This window comes from Dendrobates tinctorius, unplaced genomic scaffold, assembly GCF_039654945.1.
Source record: "Dendrobates tinctorius isolate UK_male_01 unplaced genomic scaffold, ASM3965494v1 ptg000128l, whole genome shotgun sequence".
Lineage (NCBI taxonomy): Eukaryota > Metazoa > Chordata > Amphibia > Anura > Dendrobatidae > Dendrobates > Dendrobates tinctorius.
In genome coordinates this window covers 6,633,588-6,653,393 of record NW_027361796.1, presented here as the reverse complement: position 1 = coordinate 6,653,393, position 19,806 = coordinate 6,633,588, and the positions used below count along the sequence as shown (strand labels likewise).

Here is a 19,806-nt window from a genome sequence, read left to right as displayed (position 1 = left end):
CAAATAACAGTATCGCTGTGCTTGATTGTCCAGCAAACTCGCCTGACCTTAACCCCATTGAGAATCTATGGGGTATTGTCAAGAGGAAGATGAGAGACACCAGATCCAACAAGGCAGACAAGCTGAAGGCTGCTATCAAAGCAACCTGGGCTTCCATAAAACCTCAGCAGTGCCACAGGCTGATCGCCTCCCATGCCACGCTGCATTGATGCAGTAATTGATGCAAAAGGAGCCCCGAACAAGTATTGAGTGCATTTACTGAATATACGTTTCAGTAGGCCAACATTTTGGAGTTTAAAATCCTTTTTTAATCTGGTGATATAAAGTATTCTAATTTTACTGAGATAATGACTTTTGGGTTTTCATTGGCTGTAAGCCATAGTCATCAACATTTTTTTAAAAAAATATCTTTTTATTTGGTTTTAAGAAAATAACAACAGTGTATACAATACTTTAGACTGACAAACATTGAAGTCTACATAGGGATTAAACCAACAGAAAATAAAATACAACATAACATACAGAGCTGCATTCAACAGATTTCTGTCATGGTTGGGACATGGTTAATGTCCTGTTCTCACAGGGTTAACTTTTGCCGGCCTCTTTGGATCTGGGAGGGGTATTTATACTCACTCCAAACTAGCATTCTCTGTCAGTTATACTGCTGTTCTGGTGTGTCTGACCCCTGGTGTGCGTGTACTCTGCGTTGTTTGCTTCCCGTGTATGACCCGGCTTGTTCCTTCACTCTGTACTCCGTCTCTCGTTTTGGTACTATTGTCTTTTCTGGTTCTGACCTCCTGGCTTGGCTATCGTTACTCCGTTACAGTTTTCCCCTATTGTACCGTCTAATGCCCGTTCTGGTTTTCTGATCTATTGCTACGTCCTGACTATCCATTCTGTCTAACCCTTTGGTACTGTATTGCTATCTCGTGCTTTGACCTCAGCTTGATCTGGTTTCTGTCTCTGTCTGTGCCCCTAGGTAACTTGTCCCGTAGTTACCTTTCTAGGAGTTTCCCTGCAGCTCCTAGCTCTGTGGAGCTTATGCCACGCCCCCAGCAGTCACGTGCTTCAGGTCCTGGAGCATGCATTGTCACCACTGCTGCCCGCTCCGCAGGTATCTTTGTGCACAGTCTTTGTACTCAGGACACGCGCACTGGCTCAGTGAGCAAGTGCAGTGCGGTATTCCTGACAATTTCAAGGATTGCATTCATTAATGACTACAATTAAATTGGAACAATATTTTCTGGATGATTCAACCAACTCTTCCAATTAACATTAAAAACTTGTAACTTATTTTTGTGTGAATTTTTTTAAAAAATTTCAAAAGCACAAATTTTATTTATTGATTGTATTATCTCTTCGTTGGCAGGAATTCCTGGGGACTTCCAATATCTTGTAATCGCTATTTTTGTGGCTAGTAGATTATGAGAGGCAATTGCTCTTCCATTCGAGGAAATAGAATGTATATCTAACAAAAGTGGTGCTAAAGAAGGAGATGGTTTTATTTTTTGGTGGAGTAGAGAAGAGATGAGATGAAAAGTAAATGACCAGGTGGAAGTGATTACTGGACAGCTCCAAAATGTGTGGATTAAAGAAACTTTTTGGCCAGTTACGACAGCAGAGTAGAAGAGGGGAACAGGGAGTGAAGCCTCATTGGAGTGTAATACTATCTTAACCATTTTCATGTAGGACTCAAGATAAGAGGCACATTTGAAGGTGTGTGTTTTGCAAAAACTAGTGAGCTTGTCCATTCACTACTTGAGAATGTTTTATTCAATTCTTTTTCCCACGATAAAAAGGGAGTTGACTTTATAAAAACATTTTTCATGTCTATTAAATTGAGTTTTTGGCCCACTTTATTGGATGAAGCACTAGAAAGAGTCACTATTAATCCTGAGTTATCCGTTCCCTCTGATATCGGAAAATGTAATGCGTGCCAAATTTGGAGATATTTATAGAACTCTTTATTGGTAATTTTTAAATGATTATGTAAAAAAGCAAAAGAGGAGGTTAGAACCTTCATACAAATCTTTCACTAGAACAATACCTTGTTTTGTCCAGCCTTTAATATTAAGATCTGGTATTAAGAGTTCTAAGGTTTCCAATAGAGTTATGGACATAACCGGTGCTGAGGCGTTAGAACCTTTTTTATGGAATGCTTTCCAGCTAGAGATGGTTGACACCGTCAGAGGAAGAGCATCTATCTTTTTAGTTGGAGAAATCAAAGATGCACTAAATAGAGCTTGTAGATTTTTAGAGGCCTCACATTGTGATTCAATTTGAACCCCAATTACAAGTATTATTTCCATTACACCATGCTCTAACTTGATCTAATTGGGAAGCTAGATAATAATCATGGCTATTAGGGAGGCTGAGCACCCGAAATTTCTTAGATTTTTTCATGAGGTGATTAGATAAACTAGGTCTTTTGTTCCTCCACACAAAAGTGTTTAAGATTCTGCTTATCTGACAGAAAAAAGTTTTTGGGATCGAGATTGGAACAGTGCGAAATAAGTATAATAATTTGGGTAATGAGAACATCTGGAAGGCTGCAACACATCCCACCCATGAAATCTCGTATTGGCCTAGTTTATTTAGGACAGATTCTAGAGCCTGCAATAAAGGAAGATAATTTGATTCATATAAAGTTGATGTAGATATAGTTATTGATGTTCCTAAATATGTAATATGGTCCTGACTCCAATCAAGAAGAACATTCTTTTGTAAATGTAGTAGAACCTCATCTGGGGTGTTTAAAGGCAGAATCTGGGATTTGTTTGCATTTATTTTATAGTTTGACATGTTTCCAAAATGTTTGATTGTCTCTAAGGCTTCCCCAAGTGAATTCTCACGCTCCGGCTAAGGTTAAAAATCACGTCATCAGCATATAATGAAATGCTATTTGAACTTCCAAAACTCTTCACCCCCTTTATTCTTTCATTTTGCCTAATGGCTTGTGCCAAAGGTTCACTAGTGAGCACAAACACCAGGGGGGACAGGGGGCATCCCTGTCTTGTTCCATTTATTATTAAAAATTAATCCGATAAGGTGCCATTAGCGTAAACTTTTGCTGAGGGTGTGGAATAAAGGGCTTTAGTAGTATTCAGTATTGAGCCCCTGAACCACATTCGATCCAGCACCGAGAAGGCAAATGACCAGTTAACCCGGTCGAACGCCTTCTCTGCATCCGAAACCACCAGGACCGCCGGAGTCATCCTTTTGTTTATCACATTAATCAAGTCTATGACCCTCCTTGTGTTATCCGCCTCCTGTCTCCTTTTTATAAAGCCAGTTTGATCTATTGATATTAACGATGGGAGAATGGGGGAGAGGTGTGTCGCTAGGCATTTAGTATAGATCTTAATGTCAGTATTTAATAAGGATATAGGTCTAAAATTTTGTGGGATGTCTGGCTGCTTGCCGTGTTTTGGTAATGTTATTATTGTAGCTGATAACATCTCTTTGGGAAATGAACCCTGAAGAACCGCATACTGAAGGGTCTCTGTCAGATATGGAGTTAACTGATCTATAAAGACTTTATAATACATGTTTGAAAAACCATCAGGGCCCGGTGCTTTATGTGATGGTAGAGATAAGATGTTTTATTTTTTATTTCTGCATTAGTAAGAGGGGCACTCAACTGTACCAACTGATCCTTAGACAGGGAAGGTAGACTAAGATTTGCTAGGAAGGACTCAATGTCCAACAAATTGGGAGGGATATGGTCAGGAGCAGAGGATAAGTTTTATAAAGTGAGGAATAATATTCCTTAAATTTATTTGCAATGTCTTTAGGGCTGTATAATTTCTGTTGTTGAGGACCATTTTTGAGATAGGGTATTTTTGCTTTAATTTCTCTGGATTTTAGTCTATTCGCTAATAATTTCCCAACTTTATTGTCTTGAGAATAATAATGTGCTTTTATTTTTTGAAGATTTGAATTCGAAGCTTACATAGTTTACCAGCTCTTTCTCTATTGAAGGAACGTTTGTTTAAGTCTTCTAGATTCTGGATTTCAGAGAGAATTTCATAAAAGATTTTTATCCCTTTCTCGTTTAATTTTATGGCCTAGTTTAATAAGAATCCCTCTCATGTATGCCTTGTGTGAGTTCCGTAGGTGGAAAGGAATATCCACTGAATTGGCGTTAATTTGAAAAAATTCTTGTAGACTGTTTTGGAGGTACTCTACATTTTGTGTAGAAGATAAAAGATACGAATTAGCTTTCCAAAGATAAGTGGGAGGAGACGAGTGTCTCTCCTCCACGTGTAACATTAACGGGCATTGTCCGACCATGTAATGAGGCCTATGGACGAGAGTACAATATCATCTAGAAGCGATCTGCTCACCAAGAATAAATCAATGCATGAGTATGTGTTATGGACCGATGGGAAGAAGGAATAATCTCTTTCAGTCATATGATGGATGCTCCAAATATCATATAGATCTTCTTTGTTAATTAAAGATGCCAACTGGGGGGAGTGTCTTTTGTAAATTGATAAAGAGTCCAATTCAAGATCATGTGTTAAATTGAAATCTCCACAATAGATGACATGGCCTTGTTTTACTTTGTTTGCATTTTTCATTAACTTACGCAGAAAGTTTAACTGAGAAATTTTAGGTGTATAAATTACTACAATGGTATATATTACATAATTCTTGCATGTTCCATTAATAATGTATCTCCCTTGTGAGTCAGAATCCAAGCATATTGGAGAGAATGCCATAGAGCTGCTGATAGCTAGCATCATACTCCTCTTTTTTTCTTATAATTTGCCTGTAACACATGTGGAAAAAGGGAGTTTTGCAGTTTGCCAGCATACCAGCATCTCTATGGATAATATGAGTTTTCTGGGCACAAAAGATATCGTATTTAGAGGAAACCGCTTCTTTCCACATAAAAGATCTGTTCTGTGGACTGTTAAGACCATTAACATTAATTGAACATATCTTAATCACCATATTTATACTTAGGAAAATGCTGAAGCCAGATAAAATCTGTGACCAACCATATACAGATGTGCAACATCAACTCCATCTTAACCAAAATCCACCAAATGTTCAGAATTGGCCTGTATGTAAAAAGAACATAAAAATACAAAACATTAATTTAACCATCATTAACAATTAAGTAGCAAATCAAGTAAAGTTATTCTGTGTGACTAACCCAGATGAGGGGGGGAATAGATCTGCCTGATTGGCTGAAAAAGGTACACGATTCCCTCTCTAACCAGATAAAGAAGATTCTATCATTCAGCGCTTAGACTTGAATTTAGTTGAAGAAAGTTGCCAGCCGGCTTCCACGAATTGTGGGTGGGATCTGTGATGGCGAGTGGGTTCTATTAGTGTAATGTTCCAGTTGCGCAGGAGGTTTTCTCCCTCTTCCAAGGAGGTAACCGTGTGCCACTCTCCTCTGTAATTTATGCGAAGATTCTGCGGGAAACCCCATCTATATGTCACTTGCTTTTCTCTCAGCGTAAAAGTGATGGGATTTAATAATCTGCGGAAACTGTGAGCCGCTGCCAAAACATCTGCGAAGATTTTAATTTGTTGATAAGGGTGTGGGAGTTCTCCCTTTTTTCTAGAAAGGAGTAGTAAGTCTTCTTTTATATGAAAGAAATGGATATGAGCAAAGACATCTCTGGGCATTGATTCAGGTATGTGCTTTGGACGTTGTACCCTGTGGATTCTGTCAATGATGGTGTCTAATGGGGAGCAGTTAGGGATGGCTGCTTTAATCAAACCTTGAATGAATCCCCTCAGTTCTTGAGGAGGCACATCTTCTGGTATTCCTCGCAATTTTACATTGTTTTGACCAGAGTGATCTTCCAAATCCACAAATTTATTTTGAATGGCTTCCAAATCATTTGAGAGTTCATTATGTGCATCTATCAGCTTGTTTTGTGATTTGGCAAAGTCTCCCATTTTTTTTTCCATGTGAGATACTCTCATCTAGTTCCTTAGTTAGAGTTTGTATAGGCAATACTAAAGTGGCAAAATCCTTTTGCATAGAACTGCTCAAGGCTACCAGCATGTCTCTAAGTAAGTTGCCTGATGATAGTTCATCTGATGTAGTGAAACATGCCAGTGCAAGTGTTATGAATGGGTCACCAAGGAGGATGGCAGGAACAGGCTAACCCACCAGGAAACCAGAGAGGTTGGTAACTAAGCGGATTGCAAACCCCTGATCGTGACAACACAACTAGCAGTAGCCTTGGAGTATTCCTATGATGCCCTAGATGCCTCGGCACAGCCGGAGAACTAACTAAGCCTAAAGACAGAAAGGGGAAATCTAAACTGCCCCGGAGCAGATCCCCCAAAGGAATAGACAGCCCCCAAACATATATTGTCGGTGAGACAAGATGAGACATAAACATAGGCAGAAAATAGACTGAGCAAATGGTGGGGCCCAAGCTATCTAGATAGGACAGGACAGAAAAGATACTGTCTGCAATCACGCAAAAACCTTAAAAAATCCAACACATCTGATATACAAAAAACCTGAGGCCACACGACCTCACCCCCGCTAGATCAGCACTCTGGTGTGAACTGGAAGCAAAGCAAAGGATACTAATATAACAGGGGACTGAACAAACTGACACAAGCTGTAACATATGGAGTGGGGCCCAGCACTGCCTCCAGCAAGGAGTACGCAGAACCCTCGCTACAAAGCAGAAAGCAAAAAAAGGCACAACCAGATTAGATGCAAAGGATTAGCAAAAGAATCACTTAACTGAACCATGCAGATCAGGCAGGAGACAAAAAAACTCCAAATGCACAAGGAGGAAATCACCAGCAACCACTAAGGGAAGCCTGCTCACTTATATGCTCCCAGCCAGTAATCCCAGATTCCCAATCATTGTCGTCAGGTGGCAAACTTCCATCAAACTGGCTATCTCCACTATGCCCAGTAACCACCAGAGGGAGCTCCTGCTCAGAAGTCCAAGCAAGGGAATTCACAACAGTGAAGTATTGGAGGTAACAGAGCTGGCTGATTCCCCTGCTGACAGTTGCAGCTCTTCGTTCAGTCTCTGGCTGTGTGCAGCTAAAATTAACCGTGGGAGAGGAAATATCCCTCTGCCTCCCCGATGGAACTACATCCTCCTCCATGTCTGCCAGGGAACTATATCTTGAACCCGGTGAGTGGGAAGCACAACTCCGCCGGAGTTGTCGGGGTCACAGGGGCAACACGCCTTCTGCGGAGACCCTGCTGTTAATGGAGGTCTCAGTGCCCTCTTAGCTCCTGTCTTCTGTGAAGTAAAACTCCAGCTTTCCTTGATTGTTCTGATTTCTTCTACTTCAGGTCAGCAAGCCAGGTGGTAGATGAGAGGGATGAGCCATAAAAAGTAGAATGAACGCTATGTAATTTGCTGAACTGGCTCTGGGTGAGAGGGAACTCAGTACTCACACAGCCATTTTAGTCAGCTGCCAGGCCACCCCCCTCCATAATCATCAACATTAACAGAAATAAACTCTTGCATTTAATAAGTTTTTAAGATTTTATTGACAAGTTTATGGAAATGCTCAATATTTACAGCGATGTTCTTTATTTTTCAAGATTTCTGTATTTTCCCCTTGAACTGAATATCAGCCAAATCCTGATTGATGGCCAAACCCATTCTTGTTTAATCCGTGCTTGACATGTATCACATGTTCTGTGTTTTTTGTTTGTCCATCTGCTTTTTGAGTATTGACCACAGGTTGTCAATGGGATTGAGATTTGAGGCGTTTCATGGTCATTGACCCAGAATTTCAATCTTTTGTTCCTTGAGTCACTAAATTTTCACTTTTGTCTTGTGACTTGATGCTCCTTCATGCTGGAAAAACATTGTTCATCACCAAATTGCTCCTGGATCACTGGGAAAAGTTGCTCTTGAAGGATGTTTACATGATATTGTTAATTCATGGTAATGTTCTTATGCAAAATTGTGAGTGACCACACTCTCTTGGATGAAAAGCAACCCCACACATAAATGATTTTGTATGCTTTACTGTGGGCATGACACGTGACTCATAGTAGCGCTCACTTTTTCTTCTCCGGACAACCAGTCTTCCAGATATTACAAACAGTCTGAAAGGGGTTTTATCGGAGAAAATAACTCCTCTGAAGTCCATCTCTGTACTTTCTGCAGATGCCCTGACACCTCCCTGCTGCCATTCCTGAGCAAGATCTGCCCAGCTGTTGAACCGACTCCATTGAATTTTCTTTAGGAACTGGTCATGGCATTTGCTGGACTTTCTTAGGTGCCTGCAGTTTTCTTCCTTGCAATTGAACCTCTTTGAAGTTCTCGATAACCACAAAAAAATTGTTGACTTAGGGGCAATATTACAAGCAGTATTGTACTTGCCTGTAAAGCACTCTTCATTTAATGCAATGATGACTGCATGCATTTCCTTGGAAGTAACCATGGTTAACAGAAGAAAATTATTTCAATGATTTTTTTTTAGAAACCAGTCTGCTGGCTTCAGCATGACAGATGGTATCAGCTGCCTTGTCCTCATTTACACTTTCTCCTTAGCTAACGAGAAAATCACTGAAATTATGTAATCAGGTAATTTTGCAGTAGGGCATATTCAGTGGAAATGTGTTTTTCTGATTTATGTACATTTTTCATGGCAAGGATTTTGTATCTTTTTACAATTCATCTGATCACTCTTTATAACACTTTAGAGTTACCGTATATACTTGTGTATAAGCTGAGATTTTCAGCCCATTTTTTTGGGCTGAAAGTCCCCCTCTCGGCTTATACACGGGTCATATACTTGGGGGTCGGTGGGGGAGGGGGAGCGGGGGTGTCAGAGATCATATTTAACTGTCCTGCCGTGGTCTCTGCAGCCTCGCTTCTCCACTGTATCCCTTCCTGTCTTCAGCGGTCTAGTGGTACCGCTCATTACACTCATGAATATGCGCATATTCATGAGTGTAATGAGTGGTACCACGTGACTGCTGAAGACAAGAAGGGAGACAGTGGAGAAGCGAGGCTCCAGAGACCGCGGCAGGATGGGTGAGTATAGCGATATTCACCTGTCCCCCGGTCCATCGCTGCTCATCGCTGTTTCTGCTGCATCCTATGTCAGTGACGTTTAGGCAGCAGGGGGCGCAGTGACGTGATTAGTGCGCGCCGCCCCTCTGCTGGCTGAACAGTCACTGACACAAGAAGCGGAAAACAGCGGCGATGGACCTAGGAGAAGTGAGTATGGCTTTTTTTTTTGCAGCATATGGGGGGCATAAACTATGGAGCAGCATATGGGGGCATAATCTATAGAGCAGCATATGGGGGCATAATCTATGGAGCGGCATATGGGGGCATATTCTATGGAGCAGCATATGGGGCCAAAATCTATGGAGCAGCATATGGGGCATAATCTATGGAGCAGCATATGGGGGCATATTCTCTGTGGCAGCCTATGGGGGCATATTCTCTGTGGCAGCCTATGGGGGCATATTCTATGGAGCAGCCTATGGGGGCATATTCTATGGGGCAGCATATGGGGGCATAGTCTATGGGGCAGCATATGGGGGCATAGTCTATGGGGCAGCATATGGGGGCATAGTCTATGGGGCAGCATATGGGGGCATAGTCTATGGGGCAGCATATGGGGGCATAGTCTATGGGGCAGCATATGGGGGCATAGTCTATGGGGCAGCATATGGGGGCATAGTCTATGGGGCAGCATATGGGGGCATAGTCTATGGGGCAGCATATGGGGGCATAGTCTATGGGGCAGCATATGGGGGCATAGTCTATGGGGCAGCATATGGGGGCATAGTCTATGGGGCAGCATATGGGGGGCATAAACTATGGAGAAGCATATGGGGGGGCATATTCTATGGAGCAGCATATGGGGGCATAGTCTATGAATTCCACTCTCGGCTTATACACGAGTCAATAAGTTTTCGCAGTTTTTTTGTGGCAAAATTAGGGGGGTCGGTTTATACACGGGTCAGCTTATACACGAGTATATACGGTAATCCAAATTGGCACTATAAAAACAGATGAAGCAAACTTTATGAAAACCAAAACTGCCATTCTCAATACTTTTGTCCACATCTGTACATATATATATAATCAGACATTCTTTGCAAATGATAGATCATTTATAAAACTTATTGAATTCGTTGTAGGTATTGATCTGGCTTTTATTGAAAATGGTTACATTTATCACACAAAATATGACACGGCAGACAGGATCCATACGGACTCTATTCAAAGGGCAGGTACGTGAGACTTTCCTTTAATTTCTCCAGTTACCCCTCTAATAATGAACAGTTAATGTTGCCCTTTTACCTTCTAGCTCTCCAATGTGCAGATTTTAACCTTTTAATTTTGTAGAAAAGTTATAATTTATTAGCAGTCATTAGGTATTCGAAAAGTTTGTTCTTTCTCCTCTGAAGGCAGATGTGCTCAGGGGAGAAGGATGTGTCTGCTTTTCGCTCTTCATACTAGATATAAGATCTCATGGTCGTTGCAAATTCTGATTGCTTTCTTCTTGTCCCATGCTAAACATTGGTGATACATTACTTGTCTGCTTCCTCCTAGGTGACAACATACTGGGTGTTGTAAAATATTTAGCGTCCTCTCCCCTTCTCGCTGACTCGTCAGAATTCCGCCATGGCAATTTGATCTTCTTTGATGTCAGTGGCTTGTTTGTTGTGTCTTATCCGGCACGCATTGGAACTATTATAAACTATATTATAGCGGCTGTCACACTATTTTATTTGAGCAAAAAGACCATTAAATATAGAAGAGCAGGTAAGATTTCCTACTATGCATTAAAGAGAATGTGTCGTCGAAAAGTGTCCTATTCCTGACATCAGGTTTTCATATTAAATATATTTTTCACATGGCTCGTTAGTCCTAATACAAGACTCATGCTTCCTGCTTTTTTTTTTTTTTCACGCTCTGGACCAATTCAGATTTTTAAAGTATTCTCTGCTCCTTCTCTCATCCGGCCAATGGTTTTTCTGCGGGGAGGGGGAGGAGGGGAGCTGTGACCATCTCTTATTGTGAATAGTGGATCTTGTGTTATCAGCTGTGTATAAAGGTGTTATGGAAAAGTATCTAGCTCACTGTTAGTATATTCCTGCAGCTCTGTCACAATGTGGAATCAATCAATTCGAAGGATGTCCATCTCACGGGCAATAGACATCTCTTCACATAGGTGCGTCACAGAAGATAAACTGTGTGAATAAAGTTATGTTCATTGCCCGCGAGCTGGATCTCCTTCGAATTGATGTTACATGACCTGTCGGTGTAGTCCTGACTGTGCGGATGATAATCGTAAAAGAAGGTGTTTTCAGTATCCATTAATAATCAACTTGGTTTATTTTGGCATCACAAATGCAGAGACAGCAGACCCCTAGCATGAATCTGGGTTTTTATCACGCTAAAACAGTAATTTAAAACCCCTTAAGGCCCAGGGATATTTCTGTTTTTGTGTTTCCATTTCTTGCTCCCCTTTTTCGCACAACCATAACTTTTTTTTATTTTTCCGCCAATATGGCCATGTGAGGGCTTTTTTTTGCAGAACTAGTTGTACTTTTGAACGACACCATTGGTTTTACCATGTCATATACTGGAAAACGGGCAAAAATGCGTGAAATTGCAAAAAAGTGCAGTTCCACAATTGGTTTTTTGTTTTTTTCCATGTTCACTAAATACTAAAACTGACCTGCCATTCTGATTCTCCGGGTCATTACGAGTTCACAGACACCAAATATGTCTAGGTTCTTTTTTATTTAAGTGATGAAAAAAATCCAAAGATGGCAAAAATAATTTAAAAAAGTCGCCATTTTTTGGGATCTGGGGCTGATTGAGAGCTTATTTTTTGCACGCTGAGCTAATGTTTTTATTGATACCGTTTTAGTGTAGATGCAATCTTTTGATCACCATTTATTGCAATGTTGCAGCGACCAAAAATAATTCTGGCTTTTGATTTTTCGCTACGCCATTTACCGATCGGATTAATTTTTTATATATTGATCGGGCGATTTTGAACGTGGTGATACCAAATTTGTGTATGTTTCATTTTTTTTATTGTTTTATTTTGAATGGGTGAATTGGGGGGTGATTTGATCTTTTATATTTTTTTAAAAACTTTTTTTTTTTTTTTTTACTTTTTGTATGCTTGCTGGGCGGCGCTCATAGCTATCCGGCTATTACAACCACAGGCGTCTCCTGCAGCCCCCGGGTTGTCATGCCAACCCATCGGCGACCCGCGGTCATGTGACACGGGCACCGATGGGTGGGGTTAACTACGTGCTTGCTGCGCTGTTTTGTGGCTCATTTTCTCTTTTTACACTTGTGAAAATTAAAAAAAAATTTGTTCTGAAGTAAAATGTTTGTAAAAAAAAAAAAAAGTTAAATGTTAACATTTATTCATTAATTCAGTTCCCGTGAAGCACGTAAAGGGTTAATAAACTTCTTGAATGTGGTTTTGAGCACCTTGAGGGGTGCAGTTTTTAGAATGATGTCACTTTTGGGTATTTTCTGTCATGTACACCCCTCAAAGTGACTTCAAATGTGATGTGGTCCCTAAGAAAAATGGTTTTTTTAATTTTGTTGTAAAATTTAGAAATCACTGGTCAACTTTTAACCCTTATAAGTTCCTAACAGAAAAAATGTTTCCAAAATTGTGCTGATGTAAAGTAAACATGTGTGAAATCTTATTTATTAAGTATTTTGTGTGAAATATCTCTCTGATTTAAGGGCATAAATATTAAAAGTTTGGAAAATGCAAAATTTAAATCTTTTTTGCCATATTTCCGTTTTTTTCATAAGCGCAAGTCATATCGAATAAATTTCAACACTCACATGAAGGACAATATGTCACGAAAAAACCTTCTCAGAATCACCAGGATCCATGGAAGCGTTCCAGAGTTATTACCTCATAAAGGGACAGTGGTCAGAATTGTAAAAATTGGCCCGGTCATTAAGCTGCAAATAGGCTCTGTCACTAAGGGGTTAAAAAGAAACAACTGAGATGTAATTGAAGTGGAGACTATCAGGTTTCATTAAGGGGGGGTTGAACAAAAATATCCTGTGAAATGTTTAGGAATTGCATCCATTTTTCTACAAAACCTCATTTCGGGGGCTCAAAAGTAATTCGACAAATTAACTTTGCCTAAATAAAATGTTGATTTTTAATACTTTGTAGAGAATCATTGGCAGGCAATGACTGCGTGCAGTATGGAATATATGGACGTCATCAAATGCTGAGTGTCCTTCTTTGTGATGCTTTGCCTATCCTGCAGCTGACTTTAGTCGTTGAAAGGCAGAAAGATCCACAAACGTTTTGAAATGCATAATGAGACAAATAACGCAGAAATGCTGCTCGATGGAGTTGAGATCTGGTGATTGACTCGGCCACTGCAGAATATTCCACTTCCTTGCCTTAAACACCTGGGTTGCTTTCGCAGTATGTTTTGGGTCATTGTCCATCTGTACTGTGAAGTGTCGTCCAATCAACCTTGCCGCATTTGGTTCAGTCTGAGCAGAAAGCATCGCCCTGTACAAGTCAGAATTCATCCGGCTGCTTCAGTCACATCATCAATAAACATTAGTGACCCAGTGCCACTGGAAGCCATACATGCCCAAGCCATCACACTGCCTCCACCATGTTTACAAAGGATGTGTTGTGCTTTGGATCATGAGCCATTCCAAGCCGTCTCAATACTTTCTGCTTTCCGTCATTTTGGTACAGGTTGACCTTTGCTTCACCTGTCCAAAGAATGCTTTTCCCTAACTGGACTGGCTTCTTTAGATGTCTTTTGGCAAAGTGTAATCTGGCTTTTCTGTTTTAGAGGCTGATTTATACTTTGCCTCTTGTGGTGAACTGTCTGTATTTGCTTTTATTAAGACTTCTCATTATGGTCAAAATAAGATAGAAGAACATCTACTTCCTGTATAGAGTTCTTCCCTTGGGTGGATGTTGTGAAGGTGTTTTTTTTTTTTTTTTTTTTCACCCACCTCTGTTGTCTTCCTATGAAGTCCAGGCCTCTTTGAGTTCCCAATCTCACCAGTGCACCTTTTGTTTTTTTTTCTTTGTTTCTTTGCAGTTTGTACCAAACTGTTGATTTGGCCACTCCTGACATTTCTATCTGTCTAATGGATTTCTTTTTTTTCAGCCTAATGATGGTCTGTTTAACTTACAATTTAGAGTTCGTTTGACCGCTTGATGTGGGTTCACAGCAACAGCATCCAATTGCAAATGCCACACTTGGAATCTGCTTCAGACATTTTACCTGCTTAAATGATGATGGACTAATGAGGGAATGGCTCATGCAACCCATTAAAGAGCTTTTGAAATATTGAGATAATTGTCCAAATTACTTTTGATCCCATTAAAAGAGGCAACTTCATATTAAAGAGCTGTAATTTTTAAACCCTTACTCAAATTAGCTTCAATTAAAGCTGAGAGTCTCCCCTCAAGCTCATATTGATTATATAACTGTATCTTGAATTTGTGTTGGTAAATGACTAAAATGACAACTCTTTTGTCACTGTCCAAGTATTTCTGGACCTAACTGTATACACCAATAAACTTAATTTTTATGTTTCTGTATTGTTGATGCCATAATGAAGCATGTTGAGAATTATTGGATGCTGTAGCAAATGTATTTTACTTGAATGTTGCTTAGGGAAAAAAAGCTCATCCAACATTTGCCTACTCAACATCACTATTATGGGGATAATGAGACTGCTGAATTTGTTAAAGCGCGGGTATATTATATATTCTTGGTGGCCATTGTGAAATTGCAAAACTTCTGAAAATGTTTTATTATTATAGATTGTGATATGTTAAATATTTTTATATGGCTTTAGGTACAAACTATGCACGAGATCTCATGATTGGACTGTTCATCAATGTAACAAGTTGGATCTCTGCGCTTGTCACGGTCCTTATTCTGTCTGTGCTGGTTTCTCTCACTGGCAATGCCTTGTCCTGGTATACTCACTTTTATGTCGCTGTGGGTCTGTATGGCACCGCTGCTGTGGCTAAACTCATACTGATACACACCATGGCTAAAATCTTCTATTTTGCTGTAAGTTTATAGCATATGTTATCATCATTAGTTTGTGAATGTCGAATGGGGCTATCGGCTGTAGTGAAAAGTTTTTAATCTTCCATGACTTTTCATATTAAACTTGCAGACCAAAACCATTCTCCAAAAGTCTCAATATTTTCTAGGCTTTGTCAGTAATTTTTTATTGAGTCTGTTGTTCTGCTTGTCCATAGTACTCGTCACTAATATTTTCTTTTCAAATGTTAGTTGCAATTCAAGAGGACCTTTCACCAGTTTGAGCATGTTGGAATAGTGGCTGCAGAGAAATGTAAAAGATAGTTAGAATTTTTTATAATTTCTCTATGATGTGGAGGTATTAGCTTTTAAAGTTTGTGTTGTAATTTATCGTTCATCTGGGCATTACCAGAGATTTCTCTCTCAGGTACGTACTTCACCTTCTCACTGATCTTTGCAGCTACTGTGTGAATATACAGCGGAGTAACCGTATTTTTCGGATTATAATACACACTTTTTTCCCCCAAAATTTGGGAGGAAAATGGGGGGTGCGTCTTAAAATGCGAACGCAGGCTTACCAGGGGGTTGCAGCAGTGGTGTAGCGGCGGCAGAGGTGTGGCGATGCTGCGGCAGTGGACGGTGCGGAGTCCACCTGAGCAGGGTCCCTTCCTCATGGTGCCAGCGGCAGAAATGTCTCCACGCCGCAGCCCGGTGTCCACGCCGTGCAGAGTCAAGTGCATCATCGGTTTCCCTGCGGCCATCTTCCTCAAGCAGTGGGCCGCTGGAGGCTTCAGGAAAATGGCCGCTGGAAGCCGAGCGTGCACATATTGAGATCTCCGCAGCATTCGGCTTCCGGAAAGTGGCCTCCGGCGGCCATTTTCCTGAAGCCTCTGGCGGCCCACAGCTTCAGGAAGATGGCCGTAGGGAAACCGGTGATACACCGGGCCACGACGTGGACACATTTCTGCCGCTGGAATTCTGACGAGGGAACCCTGCTCCGGTGCTCTGCCTCACCGCCGACACCAGACCCGCAGCATCGCACCCCGGGACTGCAGTATTGCCCCACTTCTGCCACTGCTGACTTCCTAAGGAAGGACCATGCCTCCTGTGACCCCGCTGTACCACCGACAGCCCTCAGGTAAGATACCTTAAATTCAGACAATAAGACGGACCCCCATCTTATAAAAATCTTTTTTTATGCTCTTTTCCACCCCAAAATTTGGGGTGCACCTTATGGTCCGGTGCATCTTATAGTCTGAAAAATATGGTATGTATCATTATAAACTCTTCCTGATCTCGTCTCATGGCTGTCAGTGTGGGGGAGGGTGAGACTTGACCGCACTGTGGGATGAGAGCTGTAAGTGTTTGTAATGCCACATAATGTGGCAGCTACTTTGCAGAGATACAGCTAAGTTGAGTTATGTATCTTTACAAATACTTCCCACTCTCATCTCACGGTTCTGTCAGCTCTCACATACCTCCCACACTGACTGCTGTGGAATGAGATCTGGAAATGTTTGTAATGATATAAAGCATGGTTCTAAGCACCTCCCATGCCTGAGCCGCTGCTTTAAGGGGCCAGCGTTTAGGGTGACATGGGTTTTTATCACTGTAAATGTAATTGGATAAACTCTTGTAAGAGCCAAGGAGGGTTCCATGTAAAGCCATGGCTGCGTAGCTCCTCGCTTTCTTTACTCAGTAGCTCCTGAGATCAGCCATGAGAAGAGGGCGTGTTCTTTTCTCCCGTAATTGACGCTGTCTGCTCTGTATTCTTTAAATTCATGCACTTGAAGAAGTACGTGCTCCCAGAGACTAGCTTTGGTTCCATTCAGTCAACTTATACTTTACAAGCTATTATCTCTGAAAAGGAGAGGAGAAATACATTTTTTTTTGTCTAACTCAGCTCTACAGCCACCATTCCTTGATGTGGACAGCTTAAGGCCTCTTTCACACTTCAGTTTTTTGCATCAGTCAAGATCCGCCAAAAGGACGGATGGCGGATCCTGGAAAAGGAGAGAGAGAGAGAATTTTTTTTTTTTTTTTTGTCCGGCACCCAGAAAGAATTTCGGTTTAAATGAGTGTCTGGAGGATCCGCCACAGAAAAAAACGTTGCAAGCTCCGTTTTGAAATCTTTGAGGATGGTGACGGACAGGAACTTTTGGCGGATCCGCAAAAAAAACGGATGCAACGGACGGCAATCCGTCAAAATCCGCCACTAATGGAAGTCAATGGGGCAAAAAACGGATCCTCAAAAGAAAATTGCGGATCCGTTTTTTTCAAAACCTGGCGGATTGTGACTGATTGTAAAAAACTGAAGTGTGAAAGAGGCCTAACAAGCTCAAATTGGTGAAAGGATCACTCGCGTTAAAGAGATTTTCCACTACTAATCCCTAACATATCTCCTAACTCTTCCTATCAGTTTTTTTTAATATACTCCTATTACCTGCCTTGCTCCTATAAGCTAATTTCTATGTGAGACATCTAGTCTTCTGTTGTGATTCTGACTCTGCTACTTCCGGTCTGGAAACGGGAATCAGAGGAACTGAGTAGTGCAAGTCATTGGTGGAGGCGAGGCTACCTTTGTGAGTGACAGCATGCCCAGATCAGACTTCACTCTCCTCCTCCTTCCTGTGTCCTGCCAATGCAGCTGAACCGCTCTGTGATGAGCTGATCATTAGATCAGGCTTCACTTTCTTCTCTGTTTGGATCCTGCTGAAGCTTTTGAAGTGTAGTCCCTTCAGCTGACAAGCCAGGTGATATATAATTTCTAATAACAAGCAGCACTTGTCAGCTGAAGGAATGGCACTCCAAAGCATCGGCAGGATTTGTGCAGAGGAGGAGCGTGAAATGTGCTGTCACTCATTGAGAGGTAGCCTCGCCACCACCAATGACTTGTGCAGCGCAGTCCATCCAATTCCGGTTGCCAAACCTAAAGTAGCAGAGCCAGAATCGCAACAAAAGACTAGATGGCTCCCGTAGAGATGAGCTTACAGGAGCAGGGCAGGTCATAGGAGTATATTACAAAGTTGATTGTTAGAAAGAGTTGGGACATTTGAAAGTTGGTGAAATTCGTAGTGGAAAAACAATTTTAATGTCTATCTGAATTATGTTTCTATTTATGTAAACAATCACCTCTATATGGCAATTTTAAGATGAAGAAGTTTTATCTAGACTCTTCTTTACCTGGGCAGATTCAGTTTGCTGTCCTGAACTGTAAGTCATTCTATGCAAGGCCACCCACCTGGCATCCAGTGTCTGGGACTTGTGCTCCAGCCCAGTAGCCACCCACTAGTGTGCAGTAAAGTTTACTCGTGCTGGTGCAGATTGGTTTATGATTTTATGTTTATCTGGACACGCGCAACATGACCACAGTTGTAGCTGTAGCCACATAATCCCTTTAATTGTTAGGAGTCCTATATTCTACGATTTCAGTATGTCTTTATCTAATGTACCTTTGTGAGATTACAGTTATTAGAAATCACATAGTGGATGCGGGAAGTGGCATAGAACGTAGATGTGTTTTGACCATACTTGTTTTTCATGTTCCTCAGAATACAAGTAGACAGTATTTGGGAGACCTGTTCTTCGATGTTTCCTTACTTTCTTGGGGCATACCGATGATGCTTCTTACTCAGAAAGGTCTTTGCTCTGCCTACTTCTTCGCCATGTGGGTGATTTTCCCGTTTGTCACAAAACTGTTTGCTGAACAAGAATCTGTCCATCAAGGTATTGTCTGTGCTCAAATGGTCACTGTCATTTCAGTAAACTCTCTCTCTCTCTCTCTCTATATATACAAGTAGTATTCAACCCCCTGCAGATTTAGCAGGTTTACACATTCGGAATTAACTTGGCATTGTGACATTTGGACTGTAGATCAGCCTGGAAGTGTGAAATGCACTGCAGCAAAAAAGAATGTTATTTCTTTGTTTAATTTTTTTTTAAATTGTGAAAAGTTTATTCAGAGGGTCATTTATTATTCAACCCCTCAAACCACCTGAATTCTGTTTGGTTCCCCTAAAGTATTAAGAAGTATTTCAGGCACAAAGAACAATGAGCTTCACATGTTTGGATTAATTATCTCTTTTTCCAGCCTTTTCTGACTATTTAAGACCCTCCCCAAACTTGTGAACAGCACTCATACATGGTCAACATGGGAAAGACAAAGGAGCATTCCAAGGCCATCAGAGACAAGATCGTGGAGGGTCACAAGGCTGGCAAGGGGTACAAAACCCTTTCCAAGGAGTTGGGCCTACCTGTCTCCACTGTTGGGAGCATCATCCGGAAGTGGAAGGCTTATGGAACTACTGTTAGCCTTCCACGGCCTGGACAGCCTTTGAAAGTTTCCTCCCGTGCCGAGGCCAGGCTTTTCCGAAGAGTCAAGGCTAACCCAAGGACAACAAGGAAGGAGCTCCGGGAAGATCTCATGGCAGTGGGGACATTGGTTTCAGTCAATACCATAAGTAACGTACTCCACCGCAATGGTCTCCGTTCCAGACGAGCCCGTAAGGTACCTTTACTTTCAAAGCGTCATGTCAAGGCTCGTCTACAGTTTGCTCATGATCACTTGGAGGACTCTGAGACAGACTGGTTCAAGGTTCTCTGGTCTGATGAGACCAAGATCGAGATCTTTGGTGCCAACCACACACGTGACGTTTGGAGACTGGATGGCACTGCATACGACCCCAAGAATACCATCCCTACAGTCAAGCATGGTGGTGGCAGCATCATGCTGTGGGGCTGTTTCTCAGCCAAGGGGCCTGGCTATCTGGTCCGCATCCATGGGAAGA

General features: G+C 41.4%; 1 protein-coding gene across 1 annotated transcript in view; it reads left to right on the top strand.

Annotated features, from left to right (window-relative positions):
* Nucleotides 1-19,806, top strand: part of ERMP1 (endoplasmic reticulum metallopeptidase 1) — a 109,566-nt gene that overhangs the window by 71,586 nt on the left and 18,174 nt on the right. The window contains exons 6-9 of the mRNA XM_073542648.1: nt 10,124-10,216; nt 10,539-10,751; nt 14,823-15,043; nt 18,571-18,745. Coding sequence (XP_073398749.1) covers nt 10,124-10,216; nt 10,539-10,751; nt 14,823-15,043; nt 18,571-18,745 — 702 coding nt within the window. The remainder of the gene's footprint in view (nt 1-10,123; nt 10,217-10,538; nt 10,752-14,822; nt 15,044-18,570; nt 18,746-19,806) is intronic.